At 58.5% G+C, this 13,140-nt stretch overlaps 1 protein-coding gene across 1 annotated transcript in view; it reads left to right on the top strand.

Annotated features, from left to right (window-relative positions):
• Positions 1-320: 320 nt before the first annotated feature.
• LOC144954546 (histone acetyltransferase KAT6B-like) overlaps positions 321-13,140 on the top strand; it is a gene marked incomplete at its 3' end in the record, with an annotated part of 79,845 nt that continues 67,025 nt past the window's right edge. Inside the window, exons 1-5 of the mRNA XM_078885017.1 lie at positions 321-483; positions 7,384-7,457; positions 8,531-8,647; positions 9,332-9,574; positions 12,129-13,140. The exon at positions 12,129-13,140 is cut by the window's right edge and continues 251 nt beyond it. Coding sequence (XP_078741143.1) covers positions 8,537-8,647; positions 9,332-9,574; positions 12,129-13,140 — 1,366 coding nt within the window. The remainder of the gene's footprint in view (positions 484-7,383; positions 7,458-8,530; positions 8,648-9,331; positions 9,575-12,128) is intronic.

The following is a 13,140-nucleotide window of genomic DNA, read 5'->3' as shown; positions in this document are numbered from 1 at the left end:
CACGCTACCGCGTGCGTGATGACGTCATCATCAAGCACACCGCCCCGCCGGAGACGAAATCCCTCCCTCCTCTCCCTCCTGACGTCATCACGTATCTTTAGGCTCCCCCCCCCAACCGACGTCATCGCGCACGCTTCCCCCCCGTGCCGCTACGTCATCACGCACGGCCACCCCAACGCGAATTCCTCTCGTGACGTCACCGCGTATCGTTCGTTTCTCTCTGTCCGCCCCCGCGTCGACGTCATCACGCAACGCGATGACGTCATCACGCACCCCAATTGCCCCTCCCCCCTCAACCAACCGCCGCAGCAGCAGCAGCTATTCGCTCGCGCGCGCTCTAACAGGAGAGAAGATGGCGGCGCGTGGAGGCTTCGGCTGAGTCTGAGGCGGGAGAATTCGCTTCGAAATCCTCCCTCTCTCCCCTCTTCGCCTTCCTCCCTCCCTCTCTCCCTCCTCGTCATCTTCTTCTTCTTCGTCGTCGTGGTGAGAAACCCCCACGCGCTCCCATCCGGCGGGTGCGGGCGGGCGGGCAGAGACGGGGTTTTTTTTGCAGGGAGTTGAAGGCGGAGGGGGGGGGGGGAGCGGCGGTTTGTAGGCCGAAGCCTCGGGCTCGCCTGGGCCGGTGGGCCGCGGGGCCTCGGGGCTTCGTCGGGGGCGCCGAGCTAGGCGAGGCCGTGGCTCGGGCCTACACACCCGGGGGGGGTGGTGGGGAGGGGGGTGAGGTTTGACGGTTGGTGGTGGTTGTTGTTGTGGTGGTTGTTGTTGTGGTTGTTGTTGTGGTTGCTGTGGTGGTGGTTGTGGTGGTTGTTGTTGTAATGTTGCAATCCAGCAGTGAAGTTGAACCTGGCTTAGTGGAGGTGGTGGTTGTGGTGGTTGTTGTTGTGGTTGCTGTGGTGGTTGTTGTTGTGGTTGCTGTGGTGGTTGTTGTGGTTGTTGTTGTGGTTGCTGTGGTGGTTGTTGTTGTGGTTGCGGTGGTGGTGGTGGTTGTGGTGGTTGTTGTTGTAATGTTGCAACCCAGCAGTGAAGTTGAACCTGGTTTAGTGGAGGTGGTGGTTGTTGTTGTGGTGGTGGTTGTTGTGGTTGTTGTGGTTGCTGTGGTGGTTATTGTTGTGGTTGCTGTGGTGGTGGTGGTGGTTGTTGTGGTTGTTGTGGTGGTTGTTGTGGTTGCTGTGGTGGTGGTGGTTGTTGTGGTTGTTGTGGTTGCTGTGGTGGTGGTGGTTGTGGTGGTTGTTGTTGTTGTGGTTGTTGTGGTTGCTGTGGTGGTGGTCGTTGTGGTGGTTGTTGTTGTGGTGGTTGCTGTGGTGGTTGTTGTTGTGGTTGCTGTGGTGGTGGTGGTTGTGGTGGTTGTTGTTGTAATGTTGCAACCCAGCAGTGAAGTTGAACCTGGCTTAGTGGAGGTGGTGGTTGTTGTTGTGGTGGTTGTTGTTGTGGTGGTTGTTGCTGTGGTGGTTGTTGTGGTTGTTGTTGTGGTGGTGCTTGTTGAGATGGTTGTTGTGGTTGCTGTGGTTACTGTGGTGGTTGTTGCTGTGGTGGTTGTTGTGAATGTGGTTGTTGTTGTGGTGGTGGTTGTGATGGTTGCTGTGGTGGTTGTGATGGTTGTTGTGGTGGTTGTTGCTGTGGTGGTTGTTGTGGTGGTTGTTGTGATGGTTGTTGTGATTGTTGTGGTGGTTGTTGCTGTGGTGGTTGTTGTGGTGGTTGTTGCTGTGGTGGTTGTTGTGGTTGCTGCGGTGATTGTTACTGTGGTGGTTGTGGTGGTTGTTGTGAATGTGGTTGTTGCTGTGGTGGTTGTTGTGGTTGCTGCGGTGATTGTTACTGTGGTGGTGGTTGTGGTTGTTGTGAATGTGGTTGTTGTGGTTGTTGTGGTGGTTGCTGCTGTGGTGGTTGTTGTGGTGGTTGCTGCTGTGGTGGTTGCTGCTGTGGTGGTTGTTGTGGTGGTTGCTGCTGTGGTGGTTGTTGTGGTGGTTGCTGCTGTGGTGGTTGCTGCTGTGGTGGTTGTTGTTGTGGTGGTTGTTGTGAAGGTGGTGGTGGTTGTTGTGAAGGTGGTTGTTGTTGTGGTGGTGGTGGTTGTTGTGAAGGTGGTTGAGGTGGTGTTAGTTGTTGTGGTTGTTTTGGTGGTTGTGAAGGTGGTTGTTGTGGTGGAGGTGGTCGTTGTTGTGATGATGGAGGTCGTGGTGGTTGTTGTTGTGGTGGTTGTTGTGGTGACTGTTGTGGTGACAGAGAGGCGACTGATTGAGAGTGGTTGTTGTGGTGGTTGTTGTCGTGGTTGTTGTGGAGGTGGTTGTTGTGGAGGTGGTGGTTGTTGTGGAGGTGGTTGTTGTGGAGGTGGTGGTTGTTGTGGAGGTGGTGGTTGTGGAGGTGGTGGTTGTTGTGGTTGTGGAGGTGGTGGTTGTTTTGATGGTGGTGGTTGTGGTGGTTGATGTGGTTGTGGAGGTGGTGGTTGTTGTGGTGGTTGTTGTGGTTGTGAAGGTGGTTGTTGTGGTGGTTGTTGTGGTTGTGAAGGTGGTGGTTGTGGAGGTGGTGGTTGTTATTGTGGAGGTGGTGGTTGTGGAGGTGTGGTTGTGGAGGTGGTTGTTGTGGAGGTGGTGGTTGTTGTGGTGGTAGTGGAGGTGTTGGTGGTTGTGGTCGTGCTTGTTGTGGTGGTGGTTGTTGTGGTGTTGTTGTGGTGGTTGTGGTGGTGGTTGTAGTGATGGTGGAGAGACACACAGAGAGAGACACACAGAGAGACACGCACAGAGAGACACGCACGGAGAGACACGCACAGAGAGACACGCACAGAGAGACACGCACAGAGAGACACGCACAGAGAGACACACACAGAGAGACACACACACACACAGAGACACACAGAGAGACACACACAGAGAGACACACACAGAGAGACACACACAGAGAGACACACACAGAGAGACACACACAGAGAGACACACTCAGTGACACACACAGTGACACACACTCAGTGACACACACAGTGACACACACAGTGACACACACACAGTGACACACACACAGTGACACACACAGTGACACTCAGTGACACACACAGTGACACTCAGTGACACACACAGTGACACTCAGTGACACACACAGTGACACTCAGTGACACACTCAGTGACACACACAGTGACACACACAGTGACACACTCAGTGACACACACAGTGACACACACACACAGTGACACACACACACAGTGACACACACACAGTGACACAGTGACACACACACACAGTGACACAGTGACACACAGTGACACACACACACAGTGACACACAGAGACAGTGACACACACAGTGACACACACACAGTGACACAGTGACACACAGTGACACACACACACAGTGACACACACACACAGTGACACACACACACACAATGATACAACAACCGCCATTCGCCACTAAGTGGCGGTGACGTCACCACGACGCTTGTGCCAGGCCATGTGCACCTTGAGGCTGCCACGTGAAGTGTCGAACGCCCGCTGGCAGGAGGTCACGTGACACACACACACACACAGTGACACCCACAGTGACACACACAGTGACACACACAGTGACACAGTGACACACACAGTGACACACACACAGTGACACAGTGACACACAGTAACACACACACAGTGACACACACACAGTGACACCCACAGTGACACCCACAGTGACACACACAGTGACACACACAGTGACACAGTGACACACACAGTGACACACACACAGAGACACAGTGACACACACAGTGACACACACACAGTGACACCCACAGTGACACCCACAGTGACACCCACAGTGACACCCACAGTGACACACACAGTGACACACACAGTGACACAGTGACACACACAGTGACACACACACAGAGACACAGTGACACACACAGTGACACACACACAGTGACACACAGTAACACACACACACAGTGACACACACACACAGTGACACACACACACACACAATGACACAACAACCGCCATTCGCCACTAAGTGGCGGTGACGTCACCACGACGCTTGTGCCAGGCCAAGTGCACCTTGAGGCTGCCACGTGAAGTGTCGAACGCCCGCTGGCAGGAGGTCACGTGGCAGACCCAGCAGGTGCCATGGGTTGTACTGCTGTGCCAGGCTAGGTGCATGAGGAGGAGGTCACGTGACAGACCCAGCAGGTGCCACGGGCTGTGCTGCTGTGCCAGGCTAGGTGCATGAGGAGGAGGTCACGTGACAGACCCTGCAGGTGCCACGGGTCGACTGCTGTGCCAGGCTAGGTGCATGAGGAGGAGGTCACGGGGCAGACCCAGCATGTGCCATGGGCTGTGCTGCTGTGCCAGGCTAGGTGCATGAGGAGGAGGTCACGTGACAGACCCAGCAGGTGCCATGGGTTGTACTGCTGTGCCAGGCTAGGTGCATGAGGAGGAGGTCACGGGGCAGACCCAGCAGGTGCCATGGGTTGTACTGCTGTGCCAGGCTAGGTGCATGAGGAGGAGGTCACGTGACAGACCCAGCAGGTGCCATGGGTTGGACTGCTGTGCCAGGCTAGGTGCATGAGGAGGAGGTCACGGGACAGACCCAGCAGGTGCCATGGGTTGTACTGCTGTGCCAGGCTAGGTGCATGAGGAGGAGGTCACGGGACAGACCCAGCAGGTGCCATGGGTTGTACTGCTGTGCCAGGCTAGGTGCATGAGGAGGAGGTCATGGGGCAGACCCAGCAGGTGCCATGGGTTGTACTGCTGTGCCAGGCTAGGTGCATGAGGAGGAGGTCACGGGGCAGACCCAGCATGTGCCATGGGTTGTACTGCTGTGCCAGGCTAGGTGCATGAGGAGGAGGTCACGGGGCAGACCCAGCAGGTGCCATGGGTTGTACTGCTACCAGAGACACACACACAGAGACACACACACAGAGACACACACACAGAGACACACACACAGAGACACACACACAGAGACACACACACAGAGACACACACACAGAGACACACACACAGAGACACACACACAGAGACACACACACAGAGACACACACACAGAGACACACACACAGAGACACACACACAGAGACACACACACAGAGACACACACACAGAGACACACACACAGAGACACACGCACAGAGACACACGCACAGAGACACACACACACACACAGAGACACACACAGACACGCACACACAGAGACACACGCACAGAGACACACGCACAGAGACACACACACAGAGACACACACACAGAGACACACACACAGAGACACACACACAGAGACACACACGCACAGAGACACACGCACAGAGACACACACACAGAGACACACACACAGAGACACACACACAGAGACACACACAGAGACACACACACACAGAGACACACACACAGAGACACACGCACACAGAGACACACGCACACAGAGACACACACAGAGAGAGACGCACATAGAGACACACACACAGAGACACACACACAGAGACACACACACACAGAGACACACACACAGAGACACACACAGAGACACACGCACAGAGAGAGACGCACACAGAGACACACACACAGAGACACACGCACAGAGACACACACACACAGAGAGACACGCACAGAGACACACGCACAGAGACACACGCACAGAGAGAGACACACACACACAGAGAGACACACACAGAGACACACACACAGAGAGACACACACAGAGACACACACACACAGAGACACAACAACAACAACCGCCATTCGCCACTAAGTGGCGGTGACGTCACCACGACGCTTGTGCCAGGCCATGTGCACCCTGAGGCCACGTGAAGTGTCGAACGCCCGCTGGCAGGAGGTCACGGGGCAGACCCAGGTGCCACGGGTCGACTGACCGAGATGACCGAGATGACTGGCTGATCCACCACCTGTGCCCCCTACTGTGCCAACTTGCTGTGCTTTAGCCACCCGGCGCTCCGCTCGTTGTTGTGAGCGTCGCTCCTCCGCCCTCCGTTGTTGTTGGAGGGCGACTGCCTCCAACTGCCCAGTAGCGTCCTTCACGAGCCTCCTCCACTGAGGCCGATCTTGACACCGCTGGTACCAGTCATCGGCAAGTCCACTCAGCTCCACGTCCTCCTGTACCACATCACTCCATCTCTTCTCTAGCCCGTGCCGCGCCCGTTTAACCCCCTCGATCCGGCCGAACAAAAGCTGTTTAGGCATGCGGTGGCTGGGCATGCGGGCTACATGACCCAGCCAACGCAGCCTTGCCTGCCGGAGGAGCTCACTGATGGGACTTTGCCCAGATCTTTCAAGGACTTGTGAGCTCCTCACACAATCCAGCCTGGTTAAACCCAGGATGGATCGTAGGCAGGCCAGCCTAAATGTTTCCAACCGGCGAAGATGCTCCACTAGGGGGGTCCACGTTTCGCAAGCGTAGAGAAGGGAGGGAATGACCGTGGCCGAGAAGACCTGAAGCTTCGTGCGGAGCGACAGACCAGGTAGCTTCCACACAGCGTTACGCAACCGATGAAAAGATATTGCCGCTCGACTGATTCGGAGTGAGACCTCTGCTGATAAACTGGAGCCGGTCATAAGCACACTGCCCAGGTATGGGAAACTCTCCACTCTCTCCACAACTGCCCCATCACCGATTGGGAGTTGTGGGGGTGGAGTGCCCGATGGTACAAAATACCCAGGCAGGTGCTTAGTTTTGGTGGGGCTGATGGTAAGGCCCCACCTCTTGGTGGCACACTCCAGTCTCAGCAGCAGCGTCTCCAACTCCTCTTCTGAATGAGCAGCTATTACCAAATCATCGGCATACATAACGTGGTTGACCAATAGGGAGCCATCCCTTGATCGCACCCGGGCGTCGATCAGCCTCCCATTATATCTGTACCAAATGGTAATTCCCCCGGTACAGCTTTTGAAGGCTTCACGAACTACGCAGTCGAAATAGATGTTAAATAATGTGGGAGCCAGAGGACATCCCTGTCGCACCCCAAGGTGTACAGGGAAAGGCTCCGACTCCCGGCCACGTAGTTTTACCCGGGCCCGCTCACCATCATGAAGGTCCTTAATGATCGTGAGCAGAGGGTCAGGGACTCCGAAAGCACGAAGAACAACCCAGAGCCCAGTCCTACTGATGGTATCATAGGCCTTGACCAGGTCAATAAAGCAGAGACACACACACAGAGACACACACGCACAGAGACACACACACAGAGACACACGCACAGAGACACACACAGAGAGAGAGAGACGCCCACAGAGACACACACACAGAGACACACACACAGAGACACACACACAGAGACACACACACAGAGACACACACACAGAGACACACACACACAGAGACACACACACAGAGACACACACACACACAGAGTGTATAGATCTTAATACCTCTCTACCCCCCCCTCTCTCTCTCTCCCTTCTCTTCTCAGTCTAGGCGTAAGCCTGTCACAATTCTGGACGACAAACTACGTACCTTCTACGGAAGGCTTTATGCTAGATTCAGGTGAGTGTGTTTGTGTGTGAGTCTGTGTGTTTGTGTGTGAGTCTGTGTGTTTGTGTGTGAGTCTGTGTGTTTGTGTGTGAGTCTGTGTGTGTGAGATTGTGTGTGTGTGAGTCTCTGTGTGTGTATGTGAGTCTCTGTGTGTGTGTGAGTCTGTGTGTGTGTGTGAGTCTGTGTGTGTGTGTCAGTGTGTGTGTGTGTTTGTGTGAGTCTGTGTGTGTGTGTGTGTGAGTCTGTGTGTGTGTGAGTCTGTGTGTGTGTGAGTCTGTGTGTGTGTGAGTCTGTGTGTGTGTGTGAGTGTGTGTGTGTGAGTGTGTGTGTGTGAGTCTGTGTGTGTGAGTCTGTGAGTGTGTGTGTGTGAGTCTGTGTGTATGTGAGTCTGTGTGTGTGTGAGTCTGTGTGTGTGTGTGAGTCTGTGTGTGTGTGAGTCTGTGTGTGTGTGTGTGAGTCTGTGTGTGTGTGAGTCTGTGTGTGTGTGTGTGAGTCTGTGTGTGTGTGAGTCTGTGTGTGTGTGAGTCTGTGTGTGTGTGTGAGTCTGTGTGTGTGTGAGTCTGTGTGTGTGTGAGTCTGTGTGTGTGTGTGAGTCTGTGTGTGTGTGAGTGTGTTGGGGCGCTGCGCTACGAACCCGGCGACCCGGGTTCGATTCAACACCAGTGACGATTATCTGAACCGGTCCTGGGCCTCCCCTAGGTCGACTCAGCCTCACATGAGTACCTGGTGTAGCGGTGTGTAGTAAACATCGCCGCTGGGGAGACAAAGGCGGCCGGGCGTAGTGCTGGCCACACACCCCCTCGTGTGCCACAGTGCCGGCCTTCACAGGTGCTCGCTAACAGCACTTGCCCCTACAGTCTGTGAATGCTACACGGGGGATCTTTGTCTGTGTGTGTGTGTGGCGTGTGGCAGGGATGTCCTCTGGCTCCCACATGATTTGACATCTCTTTCGACCGCGTAGTTCGTGAAGCCTTCAATGGCTGTACCGGGTGGAATTTCCATCTGGTACAGGTACAATTCTACATTGTGTGGAGTCTCTGCCTCCATTGCAACCCAATGGTAACCTTGGTCTCCATGGCAACTAGGTCGCCATGGTGAAGCTGGCGAACCCACTGTATACGGCATGGATACTAGACGCCATCCGGAAGGTGAAGAGACAGAAGCAGCGTCCATCGGAGGAGCGCATCTGTCATGCCGTGCAGGTGAGGGGTGGGGTGGGTGGGTGGGTGAGTGGGTGGGTGGGTGGGTGAGTGGGTGGGTGGGTGGGTGATTGGGTGGGTGGATGGGTTGGTGGGTTGGTTGGTGGGTGGGTGGGTGGGTGGGTGAGTGGGTGGGTGAGTGGGGGAGTGGGTGGGTGGGTGAGTGGGTGGGTGGGTGAGTGGGTGGGTGAGTGGGTGGGTTGGTGAGTGGGTGGGTGGGTGGGTGAGTGGGTGGGTGGGTGAGTGGGTGGGTGAGTGGGTGGGTTGGTGGGTGGGTGAGTGGGTGGGTGGGTGAGTGGGTGGGTGGGTGGGTGAGTGGGTGGGTGGGTGGGTGAGTGGGTGGGTGGGTGGGTTGGTTGGTGGGTGAGTGGGTGGGTGGGTGAGTTGGTGGGTGGGTGAGTGGGTGGGTGGGTGAGTGGGTGGGTGGGTGGGTGAGTGGGGGAGTGGGTGGGTGAGTGGGGGAGTGAGTGGGTGAGTGAGTGAGTGGGTGGGTGGGTCGGTGAGTGGGTGAGTGGGTGGGTGGATGAGTGAGTGGGTCAGTGGGTGGGTAAGTGAGTGAGTTGGTAAGTGAGTGAGTGGGTGAGTGAGTGAGTGGGTGCGTAGTCGGCCTCTCTCTCTCCCTAATCTCTCTCTAATCTCTCTCTTAACTCTCCCTAATCTCTCCCTCCGCCCCCCCTACCCCCCCAGGGTGCTCATGGGCTTGCCCCGTTGACGGTGCGTGAGCAGTTGGAGTTGAGCGTGAAGGACAGGGCCGTCCTGCGCGTCCTCAGCAAGGGCCACACCTCCTACCGAGACCCCAGTCGGCCCGGGAGGGCAGCAGTAGCATCGCCTGACCGCCCAGGTGGTGGTGGTGGCGGTGGTGGCGGTGGTGAACAGAGGAACGGTGGTGGTGGTGGTGGTGGATTGGCTTCCAACGTTGGAGGGCATGGGGTGAGTGGGTTGGGAGGTGGGTGGGTGGGTGGGTGGGTGGGTTGGTGAGTGAGTGGGTGGGTGAGTGAGTGGGTGGGTGGGTGAGTGGGTGGGTGGGTGGGTGAGTGGGTGGGTGGGTTGGTGAGTGAGTGGGTGGGTGGGTGGGTGGGTTGGTGAGTGAGTGGGTGGGTGGGTGGGTGGGTGGGTGGGTTGGTGAGTGAGTGGGTGGGTGGGTGAGTGGGTGGGTGGGTGGGTGAGTGGGTGGGTGGGTGGGTGGGTGGGTGAGTGGGTGGGTGGGTGGGTGGGTGGGTGAGTGGGTGGGTGGGCGGGCGAGCGAGTGGTGGTGGTGGTGGCGGTGGTGGTGGCGGTGAACAGAGGAACGGTGGTGGTGGTGGTGGATTGGCTTCCAACGTTGGAGGGCATGGGGTGAGTGGGTTGGGGGGTGGGTGGGTGAGTGGGTTGGTGAGTGGGTGGGTGGGTGAGTGAGTGGGTGGGTGAGTGGGTGGGTGGGTGCGTGGGTGGGTGAGTGGGTGGGTGGGTGAGTGGGTGGGCGAGTGGGTGGGTGAGTGGGTGGGCGAGTGGGTGGGTGAGTGGGTGGGTGGGTGGGTGAGTGGGTGGGTGGGTGGGTGAGTGGGTGGGTGAGTGAGTGGGTGGGTGAGTGAGTGGGTGGGTGGGTGAGTGGGTGGGTGAGTGGGTGAGTGGGTGGGTGGGTTTGTGAGTGGGTGGGTGTGTGGGTGAGTGGGTGGGCGAGTGGGTGGGTGGGCGAGTGGGTGGGTGTGTGGGTGAGTGGGTGGGCGAGTGGGTGGGTGGGTGGGCGAGTGGGTGGGTGTGTGGGTGGGTGGGTGGGTGAGTGAGTGAGTGGGTGGGTGGGTGGGTGAGTGAGTGAGTGGGTGGGTGGGTGGGTGAGTGGGTGAGTTGGTGAGTGAGTGGGTGAGTGGGTGGGTGAGTGGGTGGGTGAGTGGGTGGGTGAGTGAGTGAGTGAGTGAGTGGGTGGGTGAGTGAGTGGGTGGGTGAGTGGGTGGGTGAGTGAGTGGGTGACTGGGTGGGTGGGTGAGTGGGTGGGTGAGTGAGTGGGTGAGTGGGTGGGTCGGTGGGTGGGTGGGTGGTTGTGTGAGTGAGTGGGTGAGTGGGTGGGTGAGTGGGTGTGTGGGTGAGTTGGTGGGTGGGTGGGTGGGTTGGGGGGTGAGTGGGTGGGTGGGTGAGTGGGTGGGTGAGTTGGTGGGTGGGTGAGTGGGTGGGTGAGTGAGTGGGTGGGTGAGTGGGTGGGTGGGTGCGTGGGTGGGTGAGTGGGTGGGTGAGTGGGTGGGTGAGTGGGTGGGTGAGTGGGTGGGTGAGTGGGTGGGTGAGTGGGTGGGTGGGTGGGTGAGTGGGTGGGTGGGTGAGTGAGTGGGTGGGTGGGTGAGTGGGTGGGTGGGTGGGTGGGTGAGTGGGTGGGTGGGTGAGTGAGTGGGTGGGTGGGTGAGTGGGTGGGTGGGTGAGTGGGTGGGTGGGTGAGTGGGTGGGTGAGTGGGTGGGTGAGTGGGTGGGTGGGTGAGTGAGTGAGTGGGTGAGTGAGTGGGTGGGTGAGTGGGTGGGTGAGTGAGTGGGTGACTGGGTGGGTGGGTGAGTGGGTGAGTGAGTGGGTGAGTGGGTGGGTCGGTGGGTGGGTGGGTGGTTGTGTGAGTGAGTGGGTGGGTGAGTGGGTGTGTGGGTGAGTTGGTGGGTGGGTGGGTGGGTTGGGGGGTGAGTGGGTGGGTGGGTGAGTGGGTGGGTGAGTGGGTGGGTGGGTGGGTGAGTGGGTGAGTGAGTGGGTGGGTGAGTGGGTGGGTGGGTGCGTGGGTGGGTGAGTGGGTGGGTGAGTGGGTGGGTGAGTGGGTGGGTGAGTGGGTGGGTGAGTGGGTGGGTGAGTGGGTGGGTGAGTGGGTGTGTGGGTGGGTGGGTGGGTGGGTGTGTGAGTGGGTGGGTGAGTGAGTGAGTGGGTGGGTGGGTGAGTTGGTGAGTGAGTGAGCGGGCGAGCGGGTGAGTTTGTGGATGTGTGAGTGAGTTGGTGAGTGGGTGAGTGTGTGGGTGGGTGGGTGAGTGGGTGGGTGAGTGGGTGTGTGGGTGAGTGGGTGAGTGAGTGGGTGGGTGGGTCAGTGGGTGGGTCAGTGGGTGGGTGAATGGGTGGGTGGGTGAGTGGGTGTGTGGGTGAGTGGGTGAGTGAGTGGGTGGGTGGGTCAGTGGGTGGGTGAATGGGTGGGTGGGTGGGTGAGTGGGTGGGTGGGTGGGTGAGTGGGTGTGTGGGTGAGTGGGTGTGTGGGTGAGTGGGTGAGTGAGTGGGTGGGTGAGTGAGTGGGTGTGTGAGTGGGTGACTGGGTGGGTGGGTGAGTGAGTGAGTGGGTGAGTGAGTGAGTGGGTGGGTGGGTGAGTGAGTGTGTGGGTGGGTGAGTGGTTGGGTGGGTGAGTGAGTGAGTGAGTGTGTGAGTGAGTGAGTGTGTGGCTGGGTGGGTGAGCGGGTGAGTAAGCGAGCTGCCCCGCCCATCATAACCCTCACCTCTGTATTTCTCCCCCCCCACTCACCACCCCTCACCCCACTCACCACTCACCACCCCCTCAGCTCACCACCACCACCACCCCCTCCTCCTCCCTCCCATCGTCCCCATCGACGGCCCTGCCCATGGCTCCGCCACCTCCTTCATCGTCGCTCCCCTGGTACGGCAACAACACAAGCCAACAACAGCAGCAACAACAGCAGCAACAACAACACCATCAACAACAGCACCACCACCACCAGCATCATCAACAACAACAACAACAGCAGCAGCTGCAGCATCGTCAACAGCAGCCGGGCTGTGTTGTGGTCGCTGGCCCGACCGGTTCACGTCTGCAGCACCCCACCGGTTCGGAGTGGGTTCAACTCCTGGTCAAGGCCGCGTTGGCTCTCAAGGGCGGTGGTGGTGGCGGTGGCGGTGGTGGCGGTGGTGGCGGCGGTGGTGGCGGTGGTGGCGGTTCTTCCGTCGGACGACGTCGATGCAGGGAATTGTTGGGCGACGGGGGCGGCACTCCGTCGTCTAGACGAAGCCTGACTCAGGCCCGAGGTGGAGTTGGTGGTGGTGGCGGCGGTGGTGGTGGCGGTGGCGGTGGTGGTGACGGTGGTGGTGGTGGTGCTGATTCCAGCTCCACCCTGCTTAGCTCCACATCGTCTAGAAGAAGCCTGACTCAGGCCCGTGGTGGAGTTGGTGGTGGTGGTGGTGGTGGCGGCGGTGGTGACGGTGGTGGTGGTGGCGCGGATTCCAGCTCCGCCCTGCTTAGCTCCACATCGTCTCGAAGAAGCCTGACTCAGGCCCGAGGTGGAGTTGGTGGAGCAACTGGTGGATCTTCTGGTGGATCTTCTGGTGGATCTTCCGGTGGTGGAGCAGCCGGAGGCGATGGCATCATCACCATCGCAGGGACCGGCGTCTCCCTGCGCGAGATGGAGCGCTACTTGCGATCGACTCCGGGCCTCGGCTGTCTGTCCGCCACAGCCTCGTTCCAGCACCAGCTCCGCTTGGCGGCACGCCGCGCCGTTACGGCTGGGCTCCTACTCAAGGACGGGCCCCTGTACAACCCCACGGCGGCTGCGGCTGCTG

This window comes from Lampetra fluviatilis, unplaced genomic scaffold (assembly GCF_964198595.1).
Source record: "Lampetra fluviatilis unplaced genomic scaffold, kcLamFluv1.1 SCAFFOLD_196, whole genome shotgun sequence".
Lineage (NCBI taxonomy): Eukaryota > Metazoa > Chordata > Hyperoartia > Petromyzontiformes > Petromyzontidae > Lampetra > Lampetra fluviatilis.
This window is presented reverse-complemented; position numbering and strand designations above follow the sequence as displayed.